Here is a 19,244-nt window from a genome sequence, read left to right as displayed (position 1 = left end):
CAAAAGTAATTCTCTCCATATTTTGAACACTGGTTACTATGTCCAACCATACTGACTTTGTTGGAGGATCCGCCTGGAGCCACTTTCGTGTTACAGCTTTCTTGCTAGTTGCTAATAAAATCTTTAATAAATACTTATCTCTCACTGTCAGATGAGCTGGTAAGTTACCCAAATAAATTGTAGAAAAAGAATAATCAATTGCATCGTCAAAGATATTATGTATTACTTTTGTTATCTCCTGCCAGTGTGACTGAATAGCTGGGCAGCTCCAAAATACATGAAAGTGATCTGCTATTTGTTCCCCACATTTCCTCCAGCACACCACCATACCTGTATCACCAGTCTGAACAGATTTTAACTTGGGGGTTATAAAGTATCTAACCAGATTCCTCCAGCAAAATTCTCTCCACAAACCAGAGCTAGTAGAAGTAGCTTGAACTGAACATATATTCATCCACTCTTTCTCTGAAATAGCAAGACTGGCTTCTCTCTCCCATTTCAATCTAACCTCCCTAGTTGAGTGTTCATTATTGGATTGATTAGTTTAATAAAGTTTTGAAACAAGTTTACTATTATCTTTATTTTTATAAAACATCAAAAAATAAATCTACTAAATTGGGGTCATGTTTCTCCAAATATTTTATTTCACTGTTGAAATAAGTCCTGGTTTGCAGGTACCTGTAAAGTAAAGAAGTCTAATTTTTCCATACCATACCTATCTGAGATCTCCTGAAAACTATCTAGTTCTCCCTTTAAGGCAATTGAACTAAAAGTAGTGATGCCAAGTCTATTCCAAAATTGAAACCTCCCATCAGATTTTGCTGGTTTAAAGTCAGGGTCAAAGGTGACCCATCTCAGTAGTCTTGATCGTCTTTCCAGTGAGTGTGATTTACATTTTTTAAACCAGATTCTAAAAGGAACTTTAGTCCATTGATTTAAACTATTACGATTCTGTTTATACAAAGTTTTGTTACCTAGTAATGATTGCAGTGGTATAGCTAACTGTGAAATTTCCAGATCTTTCCACTTTGCTATTGTAGCGAGGCCACGGGAGGCAAATCAAAAAATCACACTATAAATACAAACCCTTTAAATGGGGTATTAATGCTGACTACGCCACCCCTTTAAAGTAAGGGGAACTAACTATTTGATGGAGAACAGGTTCGTTACCATGAAGGGCAGAGACATAAAATATCAGTATACAAAATATATTTATTAAGTTCACAATTGAATAAAATATTTAAAACAGCTCAAACAAAATATGACTCAATGTCACACAGAACAAAGCACTAATTTAAGGCTCACCCGTAGTAGGGTAGGCTAGCTGCAAAGTGATTATTTGTAACCACACGCCACACACACACACGCACGCACACACACACACACAGTGAGGTGAGTGACTGTAACGGCAATCCACACTCCGTGCTGCAAACACCACCACCAGGATAATAGAGCAGCTAGCCACCCAACTCAAGGGCCTAAAACACAGAAAACAAAACAATTAATCAAAATACAAACAACATCGTACTGAAAAAAAGACAATTTCCAAATGGTTGAAATATGTGCAACACAACTGACAATTGTTGCTATATAGGTAATGAAGGGACAAATTCGAAAAAAGTTAGACAATCTGAAGTTTGTCAGATTCAACCTGAATAAAAAACAACATTAATAAAGAAAAACATACAATAAACGAAATAAATCGTTCGATAACAACCAAACCTAAGATTGAATTTCAACAGTAACAAAAGACAACCAAACTCCTAAACAAAAAGAAAATCACAAGAGCAAATTTACACGCAGCCGGTAGTTCGTTTGACTAAAAGGCAGATCAGAGCACGCACCCTGACACATAGACGATCAGAAAATCAGGACAGCTACTGCCACAACCACCGGCTTTAGCGTGGAAAAAGAAAGAAACAAAACAGCAAAACAGCAGCGCCGTCTTAATCCTGTTCTATGCAGGATGCGATCACCCAAACACGCAAAAAGACGAAGCGCTCCCAAAGAAATTGTTTGTCCAAATGTCAGTCACAGAGACACACAAGTCATACAATTGCTCACAGCACAAATCTCAGCAGTTTATAGGAGGATGAGTGGAATCAACCCAACGAGGGATAGTGACAGCCTGCACACCAACGCGAAGCCGTGAATAAGATGCTATTCCAGCTTTCAGGTGGAAGTCTGCACGCACCAAGGGGCGGAGCTAGCCATGACGCATCCCAGGTAACCCAATTGCAGCCTTTATATAACAAATCCCCGGCTCTAAAAGGCTGTCAATCACAAGTGCAGGGGAGGGAACTTGCCCACTCTGCCACACTATATAATCTGGGTTACAGAAGCATGCCAATGATCTTAATTGAGCTGCCTTGTAATAATCTAACAAGCAAGGCAGTGCTCTGCCCCCTTTCTCTGTAGACAGTTGCAGTGTTTTAAATTTAATTCTTGGCTTCCTACTCCTCCAAATAAATCTTGAAATCCACTTATCCCATTCTTTAAATTGTTTAAGAGGGACTTCAATTGGTAGGGATTGGAAGAGATACAAGAGACGGGGAAGCATGTTCATTTTTATTGTATCTATTCTATTATGCATTTCTAAGGGCAGCTGGGACCACCTATCTATATCTGATTTAATTATCTTATTTACAGGGCCATAATTACTGTCAAATAATTTTGTAGTATCTTTGGTTATTAATATTCCCAAATACTTGATACTTGTTGCATTCCATTTAAATTTAAATCTATTCAACATATCTCTCTGAGGAGTATAATTAAAACTTAAAATGTGTGTTTTTTTGAACATTTAGTTTATATCCTGAGTAGGTGCCGAATTTTTTTTAAATTGACATCAGTCTAGGAATACTAACCGCTGGTGTTGCAACAAACAGCAAAACATCATCTGCATACAAACAAATCTTTTTGCTCTAAACCTCTAACACTTATTCCTTTGATTCCCTGATCATCTCTAATTGACTGATCTATGGGTTCAATATTCATTGATTCAGCTTTATTTATAAAGCACTTAACAACCACCTTGCAGCAGACCAAAGTGCTGAACAATAAAATTAAAATTAAAAGAAGGCACACATTATTCAAAATAAACATTTAAAACAATAAGAAGTCTACACATATAGGGCAAACATTTACACGATCCAGCAAATATCAGCTCAGGTGTCAAAGGCCAAGGAAAAAAGATAGGTTTTAAGATGTGATTTAAACAAAGACAGCAAAGGGGCCTGCCTAATGTAAAGAGGTAAAACATTCCATAACTTGGGGGCAGCCAATTATTAATACTATAAAAATAATAAATGCTTGACGTGACTTGCCTGGAACGCTACAAAGTCCTGAGTCGTGGTTTGAAGACGTGATTTACGAGCTCAAAAACCTGCTTGGAACGCAGCATTAGTGTGTATCCTGTCACAAAATGTGGCGAAAAGTACTGCACAAGGGGAATAGTCTGATTAAGGTGTGAACATGTCTTCCATAATGCGACTAAAATAGGAATACTCCACCTGTCTTAATTCGATTTGTGTTTATTCCGATTATGACTTTAGTCGGATTCAAGTAATCAAAAATATCAGTTTACAAGGTTGCTTCTTAATCAGAGTATTGTCTTAATTGTGTTAAAATCGGAATATTGTTGTCCTTGTAAACGTACTCAGTGTCCTTCACTTGTGCTTCAACCAAAAAACAGTGCACTTCCTGTGAGCTCTCCCTTCAATTCTTGGCATACAAATGTGAAGATTTACTTTGAAGACAGAGCAAAATACATTGTCTATAGTCCATATTATTCCTTGCACGTTTATGCATTAAACTCTGTCAAACAAGTGTATCATGGGCAAGACATATTTCTTTAAAAAGTGAATTAGAATTTCTATCATAGGAGCCTTATATAGGATTCTAATTGGAATACTTTGGGATTTTATAGACAAGGAAACATTTTGCACATTCTGAAAGGGGTGTAAACTTTTGACCTCAACTGTAACTGCGGTTTCAACAATGTGGTTGCCAAGAAACAAAGAGGTGTAGGTTTGTAGAGTAATATACAACAGGTTTGAGTGTGGCTCAACCAATTACAATCAAGGACCAGAACTGTCCGTTCTAGACATTTTGTTTGATACTCTTTACACACTGAGGGGATCTGTTAGGCTTCTCTCTATTGTGAATTCGCATGTGCCTGTTAAGGCTTTCTTTATGTCTGAAACTCTTTCCACACTGTTTGCATTTGTAAGGCTTCTCTCCAGTGTGAACTCTCATGTGAATATTAAGGGTTCCCTTTTCATTGAAACTCTTTCCACACAGTTTGCATGAGTAAGGCTTCTCTCCAGTGTGAACTCTCATGTGTCTGTTGAGGCTTTCTTTTTGTCTGAAACTCTTTCCACACTGTTTGCATTTGTAAGGCTTCTCTCCAGTGTGGACTCTCATGTGAATATTAAGGGTTCCCTTTTCATTGAAACTCTTTCCACACAGTTTGCATGAGTAAGGCTTCTCTCCAGTGTGGACTCTCATGTGTCTGTTAAGGCTTTCTTTTTGTCTGAAACGTTTTCCACACTGTTTGCATTTGTAAGGCTTCTCTCCAGTGTGAACTCTCATGTGTGTGTTAAGGGTTCCCTTTTCCTTGAAACTCTTTCCACACAGTTTGCACATGTGAGGCTTCTCTCCAGTGTGAAAGCTCATGTGTCTGTTAAGGTATCTTTTCTGAGTGAAACTCTTTCCACACTGTTGGCAGGTAAAAGGGCTCTCCATGGTATGAATTGTCTGGTGGACTTCAAGATTTCCACTTTGAGTGAAACTCTTTCCACACAGTTTGCATGTGTAAGGCTTTACTCTATTGTGAATTTTCATGTGACCATCAAGATATCCTTGTCGACTGAAACTCTTTCCACACTGGTTGCATGAGTAAGGCTTCTCTCCAGTGTGAATTCTCATGTGTGTGTTAAGGTGTCCTTTTTGAGTGAAACTTCTTCCACACTGTTGGCAGGTAAAAAGGCGCTCCAAAGTGTGAATACGCCTGTGGACATAAAGGTATCGTTTTTGCTTGAAACTTTTCCCACACAGATGGCAGGTAAATGGTATCGAAGTCTTTTCAGACTGTAAGGAACAAAAAGATTTTTCTCCAGATATGAAATCATGAAGATTTTTAAAATGATATTTCTCTTCAGTTTCATTCAGATCTTCTCTCTCCTCTTTCAGCGCTGTTAGGTCTAAGGTGGAAAAAAAGGAATAAAAGTTAACCCAAATTTAGTGGCACAAAACAATTAACATCAAAACATGTAGATATGTAAGGCATGTATGCTAGATCCTATACCAGTGTGTACAAACCTGATCATGCTCAGCTCACATGTCACACTTTAATTTTTCAGATCATCAAAACAAATTTAAATATTAATCAAAGATTACATGTAAACACAACATACAGTTTTTGAATTTTTTTTATCATGAAGGGAAATCCAAACCCACATGGCCATGTGTGAAAAAGTGTTTGCCCTCTAAACTAAATAACTGTTTGTGCCACCCTTAGCAGCAAAAACTGCAATCAAGCATTTGCGATAACTTGCAATGAGTCTGTTCCAGCACTGTGCAGGAATTCTGGCCGACTCATCTTGACAGAATTGTTGTAATTAAGCCACATTGGAGGGTTTTTTGAGCATGAACCGCCTTTTTAAGGTCATGCCACAGCATCTCAATAGGATTCAGGTCAGGACTTTGACTAGGCCACTCCAAAGTGTTCATTTTATTTTTCTTCAGCCATTCAGAGATGGATTTGCTGGTGTGTTTTGGATTATTGTCCTGCTGCAGAACCTAAGTTAGTTTCAGCTTGAGGTCACGAACAGATGGCCGGACATTGTCCTTCAGGATTTTTTGGCAGACAGCATAATTCATGGTTCCATTTATCACAGTAAGTCTTCCAGGTCCAGAAGCAGAAAAACAGACCCAGACAATCACACTACCACCACCATATTTTACTGTTGGTATGATGTTCTTTTTCTGAAATGCTGTGTTACTTTTACACCAGATGTAATGGGACACACACCTTCCAAAAACTTCAACTTTTGTCTCATCAGTCCCTCATCAGAGTATTTTCCCAAAAGTCTTGGGTATCAACAAGATTCTGGCAAAACTGAGACAAGCCTTTATGTTCTTTTTGCTCAGCAGCGGTTTTTGTCTTGGACCTCTGCCATGCAGGCCATTTTTGCCTAATCTCATTCATGCAGTTGTGCAGGCTCTTTAGATTTTGTTGTGGGGTCTTTTGTGACCTCTTGGATGAGTCATCGCTGCACTGTTGGAGTAATTTTGGTCAGACGGCCAATCCTGGGAAGGTTCATCACTGTTCCATGTTTTCGCCATTTGTAGATAATGGCTCGCTGGAGTCCCAAAGCTTTAGAAATGGCTTTATAATCTTTTCCAGACTGATAGGACTAAATTACTTTCCTTTACTTTTGTTTCTGAATTTCTTCTGATCTCAAAATGTGTAGCGTTTGAGGACATTTTGGTCTACTTCACTCAGGCAGGTCCTATTTATGATTACTTAATTGCGAAAAGGTGTGACAGTAATCAGGCCTGGGTGTGGCTAGAGAAACTGAACTCAGGTGTGATAAAACAGTTATGTTTTAACACTTTTTCACACAGGGACATGTGTGATTGGATTTTGTTTTCCCTTCATTAAAAGAAACCTTCATTTAAAAACTGCATCTTGTGTTATCTTTGATTAATATTTAAATTTGTTTGATGGCCTGAAATATTAAAGTGTGACAAACTTTACAAAAATTTAATAAACAGGAAGGGGGCCAACACTTTTTCACACCACTGTAAAACAGACAAGAGTCCAACACAATCATAAAAACTTAACTTGCATACTGTGTTGAAAGCCAACGAGTAAAGATGAATTTTAAGACTAGGTCCCCCGGTTTTTAACCTTATGGCAGGAACAACCAAAAGTAAATGCTCAGTGGATCTAAATGCTCTGGTTGGAGTGTATAGCTGTATTAAGTCAGAATATGCTAGTCCATTTAGTGATTTAAACACTAAAACTAAAATCGATTAAAATCAATTCTAAAATGAACAGGAAGCCAAAGGAGAGGTGCTGTGACAAGCGGGACGACCAAGAGTGAGGATCCAAATGCAAGGCTTTATTATGATGATTGTAGACAGGCAGACAGGGTCAAAAACACCAGCAAACATGAACAGCAAAGATAATCCAATAGCGTAATCCAATAAACAAGCGTGGGTCAAAATCCAGGTGGGCAGTCCAAAGGAAACAATGAAATGAAAACAAGAAACTAGAAAACTATGACTAAGACTGGGAAAACAAAAACAGAACTATGGCTAGGGAAAACAACAAGGAGACTAGGAAAACCTGAGAGCAAGGAATAACGCTTGGTAAAGTCCGCAAATGCAAATCAATACTTCGCGGTGTGAGTGTGTGTGAAGCTGGCTTTTATGGAGGACAAACAGGAAGTAACCAGCGAAGCAGCAGAGGGAGCAGCAACAGTCAGTGAGGGGCAAGACTCCCTCTGCTGGCCTGGTGTGACATAGCCCTACCCAAGGAGCGGCTTCCAGATGCTCCAAAAAACAACAGGAAGAAACAGTCCAGGGGAGCGGTGGGGGGGCCAGGAGACTGAGGCAGAACAGGTTGGGCAAAGGCCCTCCTGAGCAGAGCCGGAGGCAGAGCAGTCCTCCGAGGTGGAGCAAGAGGCTTAGGAGCCCTCCAGGGCGGAGCAGGAGGCGGAGCAGCCCTCCAGGGCGGAGCAGGAGGCTTAGGAGCCCTCCAGGGCGGAGCAGGAGGCGCAGAAATCCTCCGGGGCGGAGCAGGAGGCGCAGAAATCCTCCGGGGCGGAGCAGGAGGCGGAGCGGCCCTCCGGGGCGGAGCGGGAGGAGGAGGAACCCTCCAGGGCGGAGCAGGAGGCGGAGCGGCCCTCCAGGGCGGAGCAGGAGGCGCAGGAGCCCTCCAGGGCGGAACAGGAGGCCGCATCATGGACTGGGACCTGGGGAGAGCAGAGACAGAGGAGGCAGACAGAACAAGGAGAGAATTAAAGAGTTCGTAGGAGTACGCTGCCTCCATGGCCATGACTGGGCAGACAGGAACTTCAGAAACGGCTGTCGTGGTCGTGTCAGAGACGACAGGGAGTCTAGGCGGTGCAGGCAGAGCATGGAATCTTGGCGGAGCAGGCAGAGCAAGGAGTCTAGGTGGAACAGGCAGAGCAAGGAACCTTTGTGGTGCTGGCAGAGCGTGAAGCCTTGGCGGAGCGGGCAGAGCGTGAAGTTCCGCTATGTACCACCAGACTCTTGCCACCAGACTCATGGGCAGAAGAGGCCACTGGGGCGCAGTGTGCAGCCCACACACTCAAAATGGCGATTGCCATAATAGGTAACGCAGTTGGCAGAGGAATGCCCTCCGGGTCAGTGGGCGTGAGGCTTGGGAGCGTTGGCTCTGCGTGACTTGGGAGCATTGGCTCTGCATGGCTTGGGAGCGTTGGCTCTGCATAGCTTGGGAGCGACGGCTTGGGTGAGACATGACATGGCTCTGGATGCTCGGGTGAGTCCTTGCTTGTCATTGAAGGATCAGCTGTGACCTGACTTGGCGTGGCTGGCACAAATATGACGTGACTTGGCGTGGTTGGGAAAGCTGGAACTTGACTTGGCCTTAGTGGAATAGCTATAACTGGACTTGGCCTGGCTGGAGCGGTTGTGTCTGGACATGGCTTGACTGGACCTGATTCAGGAGGTACAGTAGTGTCTTGATGTGACTCTGCAAGTACTGCTGTTACTTGTTTGGATACAGGAGGTGTTAGGATGTCTTGACTTGTCTGAGGGTATGAAACTTTAACTTGGCTTGACTCAGGGAGTACTGTTGCATCTTGACTAGCTTCAGAAGATAAAGCGGTGTCTTGGCTTGACTCAGGGAGTGTGGCTGGATCTTGACTTGACTCAGGAAGGGTTGCTTGGCTTGACTCAGAATGTGAAGTGGTGTTTTGATGTGACTCTGAAGGAACAGCTGCTGTGACGTGATTTGACTTTACAGAAACAGCAGACATGACCTGAACAGACTGTGGCTGGACTGATGTGATGCTAGCGAGCGCTGGCTTGGCAGACGTGACATTAGTAGATGCTGGCTTGGCTGATGTGGCGTTAGCAGGTGCTGGCTTGGCTGACGTGGCGTTAGCAGGTGCTGGCTTGGCTGACGTGGCGGTAGCAGGTGTTGGCTTGGCTGCCATCTTTGCAGCAGGCTCTGGCGTGGCAGCCATCTTTGCAGCAGGCTCTGGCGTGGCAGCCATCTTTGCAGCAGGCTCTGGCGTGGCAGCCATCTTTGCAGCAGGCTCTGGCGTGGCGGCTATCTTGACCAGGAACTCAGGAACAGGAGCCATCTTGTGAACGGACTTTGGGACGGTGGCCTTCTTGTGAACAGACTCGGGAAGGGCGGCCATCTTGGGAATTGTCGCTGGAGGGGCGGCCATTTTGCAAACAGGATCTGGAAGGGCGGCCATTTTGGGTGCAGACTCAGGAAAGGCAGCCATCTTGTGAACTGGCTCAGGAACAACAGCCATCTTGTGATCAGGTTCGGGGATGGCGGCCATCTTGTGAACAGGCTTGGGGGTGGCAGCCATCTTGTGAACAGGCTTGGGGATGGCGGCCATCTTGTGATTGGGCCTTGGGGTGGCAGCCATCTTGCGAGAGAAGTCAGACGTGGTAGATTTCTTGTGAGCTGGGTCCAATTGGGTGACCATCTTAAACGCGGACTCAGGAAGAATAGTCATTCCGAAAGCAGATTCTGGAAAGGCAGCCACTTTGTGAGCAGGTTCAGGAAAGGTAGCCATCTTGTGAAGGGGCTCTTGAAAGGCAGACATCTTATGAACAGGCTTAGGAGAGGCAGCCATCTTGTGAACAGGCTTTGAAATGGCTGCCATCTTGTGAACGGGCTTTGGGATGGCAGCCATCTTATGCTGTAGCTCTAGGCTGGCAGACATCTTGTGCTGAGGCTCGGGGCTAGCAGACATCTTGTGCTGAGGCTCTAGGCTAGCAGACATCTTGTGCTGAGGCTCTAGGCTAGCAGACATTTTGTGCTGTGGCTCTAGGCTGGCAGACATTTTGTGCTGTGGCTCTTCAACAACACTCACAGTAAAGGGAGAGCCACTCAATCGCAGTGCAATGTCTATATAATGTCCTAAAGTCCAATGTGGTTGCTAAAGTGGCATTGAGGAGCTGAATGGTTCAGAAAGTCCTCCATGAAAAAATATCATCAAGCATAGGTCATCCATGGAAGTCTGGTTAGCTAATTTGACAAAGTCTATGACATACTCCTCAAGAGACCACTCACCTTGTTTAAGACGCATAATCTGAGTGGCTGGGTTCATGGTGAACTGCTGGTGGTGAAATAAAGCCGCTGGATCCGGGTTTGGCGAAGTATTCTGTGACAAGCGGGACGACCAAGAGTGAGGATCCAAATGCAAGGCTTTATTATGATGATCGTAGACAGGCAGACAGGGTCGAAAACACCAGCAAACATGAACAGCAAAGATAATCCAATAGCGTAATCCAATAAACAAGCGTGAGTCAAAATCCAGGTGGGCAGTCCAAAGGAAACAATGAAATGAAAACAAGAAACTAGAAAACTATGACTAAGACTGGGAAAACAAAAACAGAACTATGACTAGGGAAAACAACAAGGAGACTAGGAAAACCTGGGAGCAAGGAATAACGCTTGGTAAAGTCCGCAAATGCAAATCAATACTTCGCGGTGTGAGTGTGTGTGAAGCTGGCTTTTATGGAGGACAAACAGGAAGTAACCAGCGAAGCAGCAGAGGGAGCAGCAACAGTCAGTGAGGGGCAAGACTCCCTCTGCTGGCCTGGTGTGACAGGTGCCAGAATTGGTGTAATATGTTCTCGTTTTTGTGTTCCTGTCAACATAGGAGCAGCAGCATATTCACAAAATAAATAATATGAGATGCACATATAAATCTTAGAGTTCACAAAAGTGATTTATATTCACAAGTAAAAAAAAAAAATTGAATTGCAAATAAAAAACATACTTACAAATATTTTTTTTTATTCTACAAACACAACGTTGCCCGGCATTTATATGTGAATTGCGTACTGTGCATTTGTAGATCGCTGCACGTATTTGTGAATTTTGAAACATTTCAAGCTTCAAGACTCAAACGTCTACTTAAGCCAACCAGACACCGGCCACGTGGGGCTGACCAATCGTTGCACGTTCTCGCTCCAACCAATCACATTTAAACTTGTGAGAACATGATATTATGTCGTGGCCACAAGATATTAATTCGTGGGAACCTCATATGTTACATATGTTATATATTATATGTATTATATGTATCATATTTTATCAGTCATATTCGTAATTTTCCCCTTCATTTCGATCTCTTTACTTAATGTTCTGATTGTAGGTTCTGTGACTGGGATATTTACTGGAATGCAGTTCAAAGGTTGAATTTAAAATATATTGTATTTTATTTAGTCTAATTAATAGACAAATGTAGTGTTTCAGTGAAGAGTGAATTATTCATGTAGTTTTGTTTGGAAATCATTTATCGTCACACAGTAAAATAGGCCTACATTCCTTCTATTAACTGGTCGTCTTTTTTCCGTATTTGTATTATTATCGTCATCATTATTGTAATTATTACTATTATTATCAGCCTTTTATGTATATATTTTTATACTTTTGTTTATATTCGTTTCCCCCTTAATTTTGATCTCTTAACATTCTATATGGAAATGATACTGTTAAAATATGCTATATAACTGAGTTTTACTGGAATGTAGTTTAAAGGTTGAATTGAACATATATTTTATTTTGTTTTGTCTAATAAATAGACTATATTACATAATACTATACTGAATCATTCACGTATAGTTTCATTTGTAAATGAAAACATGCTCATTTATGGTCACACACGGGCATAAATACAATCATAAAGTCATATAGCATATGTCAAGCATTTTACAGTATCATTTCCATTTAGAACGTTAAGAGATCAAAATTAAGGGGGGAAACGAATATAAACTAAAATAAAAATATATACAATAACAATAGGCTAATAATAATAGTAATAATTATAATAATGATGATGATAATAATAATAATACAAATACGGAAAAAAGACGCAGTTAATAGAAGGAATGTAATTTTTACTGTGTAACTATAAATGATTTCTAAATGAAACTACGTGAATAATTCACTCTTCACTGAAACACTATATTTGTCTGTTAATTAGACTAAATAAAATACAATATATGTTAAATTCAACCTTTGAACTGCATTCGAGTAAATATCCCAGTCATAGAACCTACATTCAGAACATTAAGGCAAGGCAAGTTTATTTATATAGCACATTTCATACACAATGGTAATTCAAAGTGCTGTACATAAAAAGGAATTAAAATCACAATAGCATAAAAATCATAAAAATTTAAAATAATAATCACAACAATAAAAACAAAATTAAGAACATTTAAGATGATTTAAAAAAAAAGAAAATGATTTCAAATTAATTAATACAGAAATGATTATACATAAAATGATGCAATCTGTTCGGACGTAGCACAGTGCTCATTCAATAAATGCACAACTGAACAGATGAGTTTTGAGTCTGCATTTAAATGTGTCTAATGTATTAGCACATCTGATCTCTTCTGGAAGCTGATTCCAACTGCGGGCGGCATAATAGCTAAAAGCGGATTCCCCTTGTTTTGTGTGAACCCTTGATATTACTGACTCGATCTTATATACAGTAAGCATATCTGCAATGTATGTAGGTCCTAGGCCATTGAGTGCTTTATAAACAAGTAAAAGTACTTTAAAATCTATCCTAAACATAACTGGAAGCCAGTGTAGGGACCTAAGGACTGGTGTAATATGCTCTGATTTTTTGGTTCTAGTCAGAATCCTGGCAGCAGCGTTCTGTATGAGCTGCAGCTGTCTAATGGTCTTCTTGGGAAGGCCGGTGAGGAGACCATTACAATAGTCTACCCTGCTGGTGATAAAGGCATGAACAAGTTTCTCCAAATCTTGACGGGAAACAAAACATCTAATTCTTGCAATGTTTTTGAGATGATAGTATGCTGATTTAGTTACTGCTTTGACATGGCTACTGAAACTGAGGTCTGACTCCAGAATCACACCCAGATTCTTGACTTGATTTTTTGTTTTTTGACCCCTAGCGTCAAGGTACGCATTTACCTTATGAACTTCATCTTTGTTTCCAAATGCAATGACTTCTGTTTTCTCCTTGTTTAACTGTAAAAAGTTTTGGCACATCCAACTGTTAATTTCATCAATGCATTGGCAGAGGGAGTCAATGGGGCTGTAGTCATTTGGCGATAAGGCTAAGTAAATCTGGGTATCATCTGCATAGCTGTGGTATGCTATTTTGTTCTTTCTCATTATTTGACTTAGTGGGAGCATATACAGGTTGAACAACAGCGGCGCTAGAATTGAGCCTTGTGGGACTCCGCATGTCATGGACGTCCACTTAGACTTATGTTCTCCTATACTCACATAATAGCCTCTCCCTTCTAAGTATGACCTGAACCAATTTAGAACCATCCCAGAAAGCCCGACCCAGTTTTCCAATCTATCTAAAAGAATGTTATGATCGACTGTGTCGAACGCAGCACTGAGATCTAGTAATACCAGCACTGATACTTTGCCAGAATCTGAATTTAGGCGAATATCATTTACTATCTTTATGAGCGCTGTCTCTGTGCTATGATGTTGTCTGAAGCCAGATTGGAAATGGTCCAGGTATCCATTTGAGTTTATGTAGTGATTCAGCTGATTGAAAACAACCTTTTCAATAATCTTGCTTATGAAAGAAAGATTTGATATTGGTCTATAGTTGCTCAGTATGGTGTTATCAAGATTTCTCTTTTTCAAAAGGGGCTTAACAGCTGCAGTTTTCAGGGAGTTTGGAAAAGTTCCAGAAAGAAGTGAGGTGTTCACCACTTCTAAGAGATCTGCTTCTAAACAGTTAAGCACACTTTTGAAAAAAGATGTGGGAAGTGTGTCAAGGTGGCAGGTTGATGATTTGAGGTGCTTTACTGTTTCTTCCAAAATGTTGCTATCGATTGCTTCAAAAGTAGACATAATGACTTCTTTTTGAAATTGCGGTCGGATCTGTCTGACCTCTGCATAACTTGAGGGTGTGCTAATTGTCTTTCTGATATTATTGATCTTCTCAGAAAAGAAGGAAGCAAACTCATCGCACTTGCTGTCAGAGAGCAGTTCACTAGGGATCTGACTAGGGGGGTTTGTTAGTCTCTCAACGGTAGCAAAAAGAGTGCGAGTGTTGTTTAAGTTCCTATTTATAAGGTTTGAAAAGAACATTTGTCTAGCTTTACCTAGTTCAGCATTGAAAGCATGAAGGCTGTCTTTATAGATGCTATAGTGAATTTCGAGTTTCGTCTTCCGCCACATCCACTCAGCTTTTCTGCATTGTCTTTTCATACTCTGTACTGCTGTTGATTTTCTCCACGGCGATTTCTGTTTGCCAGAAATTCTGATTTTTACAGGTGCGATGTCATCAATGACATTCTTAACTTTTGAGTCAAAGGACTCCAGGAGAAGATCAACAGAGTCTGCAGAAATGCTTGGCATTGAAGATATAGCCTTCATAAATAGCACACTAGTGTTATCATTAATGCATCTCTTTCTGACAGAGACAGATCTAGATTCAGTGGTAGCAGAGATCAATATATCAAAGAAAATACAGAAGTGATCAGACAGTGCTACATCCTTGATAACAGTGGATGAAATGTTTAGACCCTTACTGATGAGTAAATCAAGAGTGTGTCCATGATTGTGTGTGGGCCCATGCACATGCTGAATCAGGTCAAACGTGTTCAAAACCTTTATAATTTCTTTTGTAGTTTTGCTTTCTGCATTTTACAACATGTGAACATTAAAATCCCCTGCAATAGCAAAACAGTCAAACTCTGAACAAATCATTGATAGCAGTTCTGTGAACTCTTCAACAAAGACTGGACAGTATTTTGGGGGCCTGTAAATGATGATAAACAGAATGCGTGGAGCCCCTTTCAGCACAATCCCTAGATATTCAAAAGACATGTACTGACCAAATGACACTTGCTTGCATTGATAAACATCTTTAAAAAGACCAGCGACGCCACCACCTCTTCTAACAGCTCTGCAGACACTCATGAAAGTAAAGTCTGGAGGCGCTGCTTCATTGAGGATTGTTGCACTACTGCTGTCTTCTAGCCATGTTTCATTTAGAAACATAAAATCCAGGTTGTTTGTGGTTATAAATTCATTGATCAGAAGTGATTTATTTTTTAGTGAGCGAATGTTTAAAAGGGCTAGCTTGATGGCATTACTTTTTGTCTCTAGAGCAATATTAGTTTGATGCAGAATGGGCCTCAGACTAGATGGGTCAACCGTACGGCTTGAGATGGCCTTAGACTTTCTATCACATATTAAAACAGAAATAGGGAAAACTACATGCACATTGGGTTCCCGCTTGTTCTGTAAACATTGCTGAGTGTTGCTGTTATCATAGCGTTGTCAGGGCCCAAACAAAGACAACGTCAGGGCCCAAAGAGCAAAGAGATCGAACTGAAGGGGAAAATAACGACGTATAGCATATAACATAATATCACGTTCCCACGAGTTAAATGTAGTGGCCAAGACAAACATAAGTGAACCGAAGGTGTCCCCTTAAGGTCATTGTAAAACGTGATTGGTTGGAGCGAGAACGTGCAACGATTGGTCAGCCCCACGTGGCCGGTATCTGATTGGCTTAAGTAGAAGGTGGGTGGAGTCCATGCATTTGTGGATTAGTTTGAGTCTTGATGCTTAAAAAGTTTCAAAATTCACAAATACGCACAGCGATCTACAAATGCACAGTACGCGATTCACATATAAATGCCGGGCAAAGTTGTGTTTGTAGAATAAAAAAAAAATAAAAAATTGTGAGTATGTTTTTTATTTGCAATTCAATTTTTTTTTCTTGTGAATATAATTCATGTTTGTGGAACTCTAAGATTTATTTGTGGATCTCAATTTATTTATTTTGTGAATATTCTTGTTTTTTGTCAATCGCTTTACATTTATTTGTTGATCATAATGTATTTATTTGGAATTAAGCAACAATTCTAACTCCATACATAATCGACATTAAGGACTGCACATAAAATTATCTTGACTCACTGAACCTGGGTCAAATGAGTGAGATTGTATAAATGAAATGGTCATTTATGGTACCACTTTAACCCCAATAGATTTGTTTGAGTATTTCAGGTCATGTTTTGGACTTTAATCCCAGCTTTTCTGAGCGTCTTTTTTGAAACAGCCCCCCGAGCTTGATATTAAGACTTGATATGCGCTTGTCCTTTAGAGACAGCTAAATCAATCATCATTTATAGAAAAAAGTTACATGTAATAAAAAAAAAAAAAAAAAAATCATTTGTTGTTCAAGTAATTTATTTACAAGCAATATTCTCATTACAATTTCATCAGCTCTAACATAAAAAAGCATGCGGTATCTGTGGTATTTATCACATTAAATTGATGGATGTAATTTTGTATCCGGATTAATTTAGCTGTAGCTTTAGTGTCCACTGGCTGTTTTATTTGCTTATCAAACACTTTAAATGACTAAATGTAGTCAGCATGCAGTAGCTAAATGTGATCACTTACATATCAAGGTTTGTGCAAATAACTTTCACATAAATAATTTTCTTAGATACTTTTGCATAATTAGCCTAAGTGCTAGAAATCAATGGTTTTAATATTAGAAGCAGATATTGGGTTTAATGTTACAGAAAAATAAAAAAAATTTAGGCTAATTCCATATTATTGTTACAACTTAAATGCATGATCTCATAATAACAAATGCTCAGTGTGAACGCAGGATATTGAAGGAAGCGTTAGTATTTGTCATGTGATCTTAACACTTCTGTCAAATGTCTTAACATTTCTACACTCGTGTGACATTTCTGTAGTGAATTCAGCTTTGAGAATGAAAACCAACCTCTTTGTTCCTCAGCATCTTCATGTTTGACTCTAAATATTTCTTCAATCTTCATGTCTTCACTCTCCTCTTTAATAAACGCCATCTTTATAACAGTGTGTCAAATGGATCTCTGTTGATTCTCCAGGAGTTTTTCTGTGTTTGTACACTTTGTCCTGTTTAAGATGAGAATAATTAAAAGAAAGAAAAATTAATGCAAACTAAATCTCTGTGTGAGTCTCAATCAGCTGCTAGTTCAGTAGTCAGTACATTAGTAAGACAATCAGAGAGTTAATAGACTTCTTTATAAAATTTATAAAATATACAAATTACCAAGAAGGTTCATATTTAGGTAGGCTATTTTTGATTTAGATAAGGTATTCAATTATTTGTTCATATCTAATATATTACACTCTCATGAAATCATTCTCGGTTGTGATTCACTCGTTTGTGTTTGTTGTTGTCGTTTGTAGTCCGCGTGCCGCTGAATCGAATCACTGAATCATTCACAAATGATTTGATTCAAATGATTCGGATTCTCAGTTTCTCTCATCACTTCTTATCATCACACGATTGATTCATGATTTAAGGAGAGAAATGAGACGCACATTCTCTGTTACTAACGTCTTCAGTAACACTAAATAAAGCATTACAACGTTAGATTTAATAATGATGCATTTATTTTACATAGCTTGTAAAAACGCTTTATTTGATGTAACAATTAGCGTTGATTTAAAAACTTTAAAACCACGAACCTTTCTTCAGGTGAATCACAACAGATGAGGAGCGCGCGCAGCTTTATGACGTCACATCACCGGAACAAAATAAAAGTCCCATTGGTGCACTGCTCTCTAGAATCACAAATATATCATGGAAATGTTGTATATAGAATAGAATTTCGTACTCATATGATGATGCTTTTCTAAAGTTATTAACATTGTGAATGTATTAATGTTATTCTCATTTTTAATGTACATTTATAACACTTTGTTTTATGTTGATATATACCGTTACAAATGTTTCTGCTTTGTCCTCACTGAAATACCTAATCACGATCCCAAGGTACTTTGAGACACTTACATCAGTGCTTTCATCAAGGAGGACGCTGTTTTTGCTGTCACCAATATCAGACACCAATCTTTTAAGAAAATATGGTGCCAGCACCCCATTAATCATTTCGGTACACTTGGCACGGTGTATCCAAAAATGCTTGACTGCACTGGAATCTGGAACAGCAGCTTTACATGCTTTTCCAATATGGTCACAAGAGAGGATGGAGCAGTGCTCTGCAATTGACATTGCTATTGCCATTGTTGCCTCAGTCTGATTCAAAGAATCAATTTTAAAAAAAAAATGGCAATGTAGATTGACATACTTGATTATAGGGTTTGGACTTTTCAGTGCGCTTCTGGGTTGATGCATGTTTTTTTAATGTCAGACAGCTTGGCACAAAATTTTGTCTTGCAATAGAAACACATAGGGCTTCAGCCACCCCTTGAATTCGGGGATTAACTCCCATTCTTTTCTATACTTCTGGGAATATACTGTATACAGTGCATTTTTGGCTATTGCTACAAATATACCCATGCTACTTCAGACTGGTTTTGTGGTCCAGGGTCACATATATTAAATACATACCCTCATTCAATTGTGTAAAATGGGAATTGTTTTAGTTTGTCCATGTGGGTAAACTGTTGTCTTCTATTGGTGGCTTGTTAAAACCATTAAATCATAATGGAATATGCCCAAAACACACTAGAAACCATTAAATGTATTGTTCTTATTGGTTAACAGTTGATGGTTTAATGTTTTTAATGGTATTTGTAGTGGAACAACTTCTGTGATGGTTTCTATTGGTAGTTTTTTTTCTTAATGAAATCCACTTGACCGACATGTTACCAACAAAAGGAAAAATCCCCAGTAGAGACCCTTTACCAATAAAACCAATACAATTGCCATTATAACCAGTAAAACCATTAAAAATTTTGTGATGGTTTCTTTTGGTATTTTTTTTTTCTTAATAAATGTTTTGGAAGTATTTTGCATTGTTTATTCATGGAAACTAATGTTCAGAAATATATATTACCATTAACTTAAGTTTTAAGATTAGTTAGATAGTTCAGTTCATTTTAAAAGTCTGGTCTAAAAAAAGTTTATTAAAGTTTGGCATTCTCTTGTAGCACCAGAAAGAAGATGAGACTCGACCTGCAACAAAAACAACACGCTCACAACCCACACTACCAGCTGTATTTG

The 19,244-nt window shown here is 39.5% G+C and overlaps 1 protein-coding gene across 1 annotated transcript; it reads right to left on the bottom strand.

The window, feature by feature from the left end:
- Positions 1-1,192: 1,192 nt before the first annotated feature.
- LOC141313334 (uncharacterized) lies at positions 1,193-18,167 on the bottom strand. Its single transcript, XM_073832648.1, has 2 exons — positions 18,072-18,167; positions 1,193-5,091 (listed from the first exon to the last, which is right to left on the bottom strand). The coding sequence occupies exons 1-2, from the start codon at positions 18,165-18,167 to the stop codon at positions 4,102-4,104; spliced, it is 1,086 nt and encodes a 361-aa protein (XP_073688749.1). The 3' UTR covers positions 1,193-4,101.
- Positions 18,168-19,244: the final 1,077 nt, after the last annotated feature.

This window comes from Garra rufa, unplaced genomic scaffold (assembly GCF_049309525.1).
Source record: "Garra rufa unplaced genomic scaffold, GarRuf1.0 hap1_unplaced_007, whole genome shotgun sequence".
NCBI classification, from domain to species: Eukaryota; Metazoa; Chordata; class Actinopteri; order Cypriniformes; family Cyprinidae; genus Garra; species Garra rufa.
The sequence above is the reverse complement of the archived record's forward strand: the minus strand, read 5'-3'. Positions and strand labels throughout refer to the sequence as shown.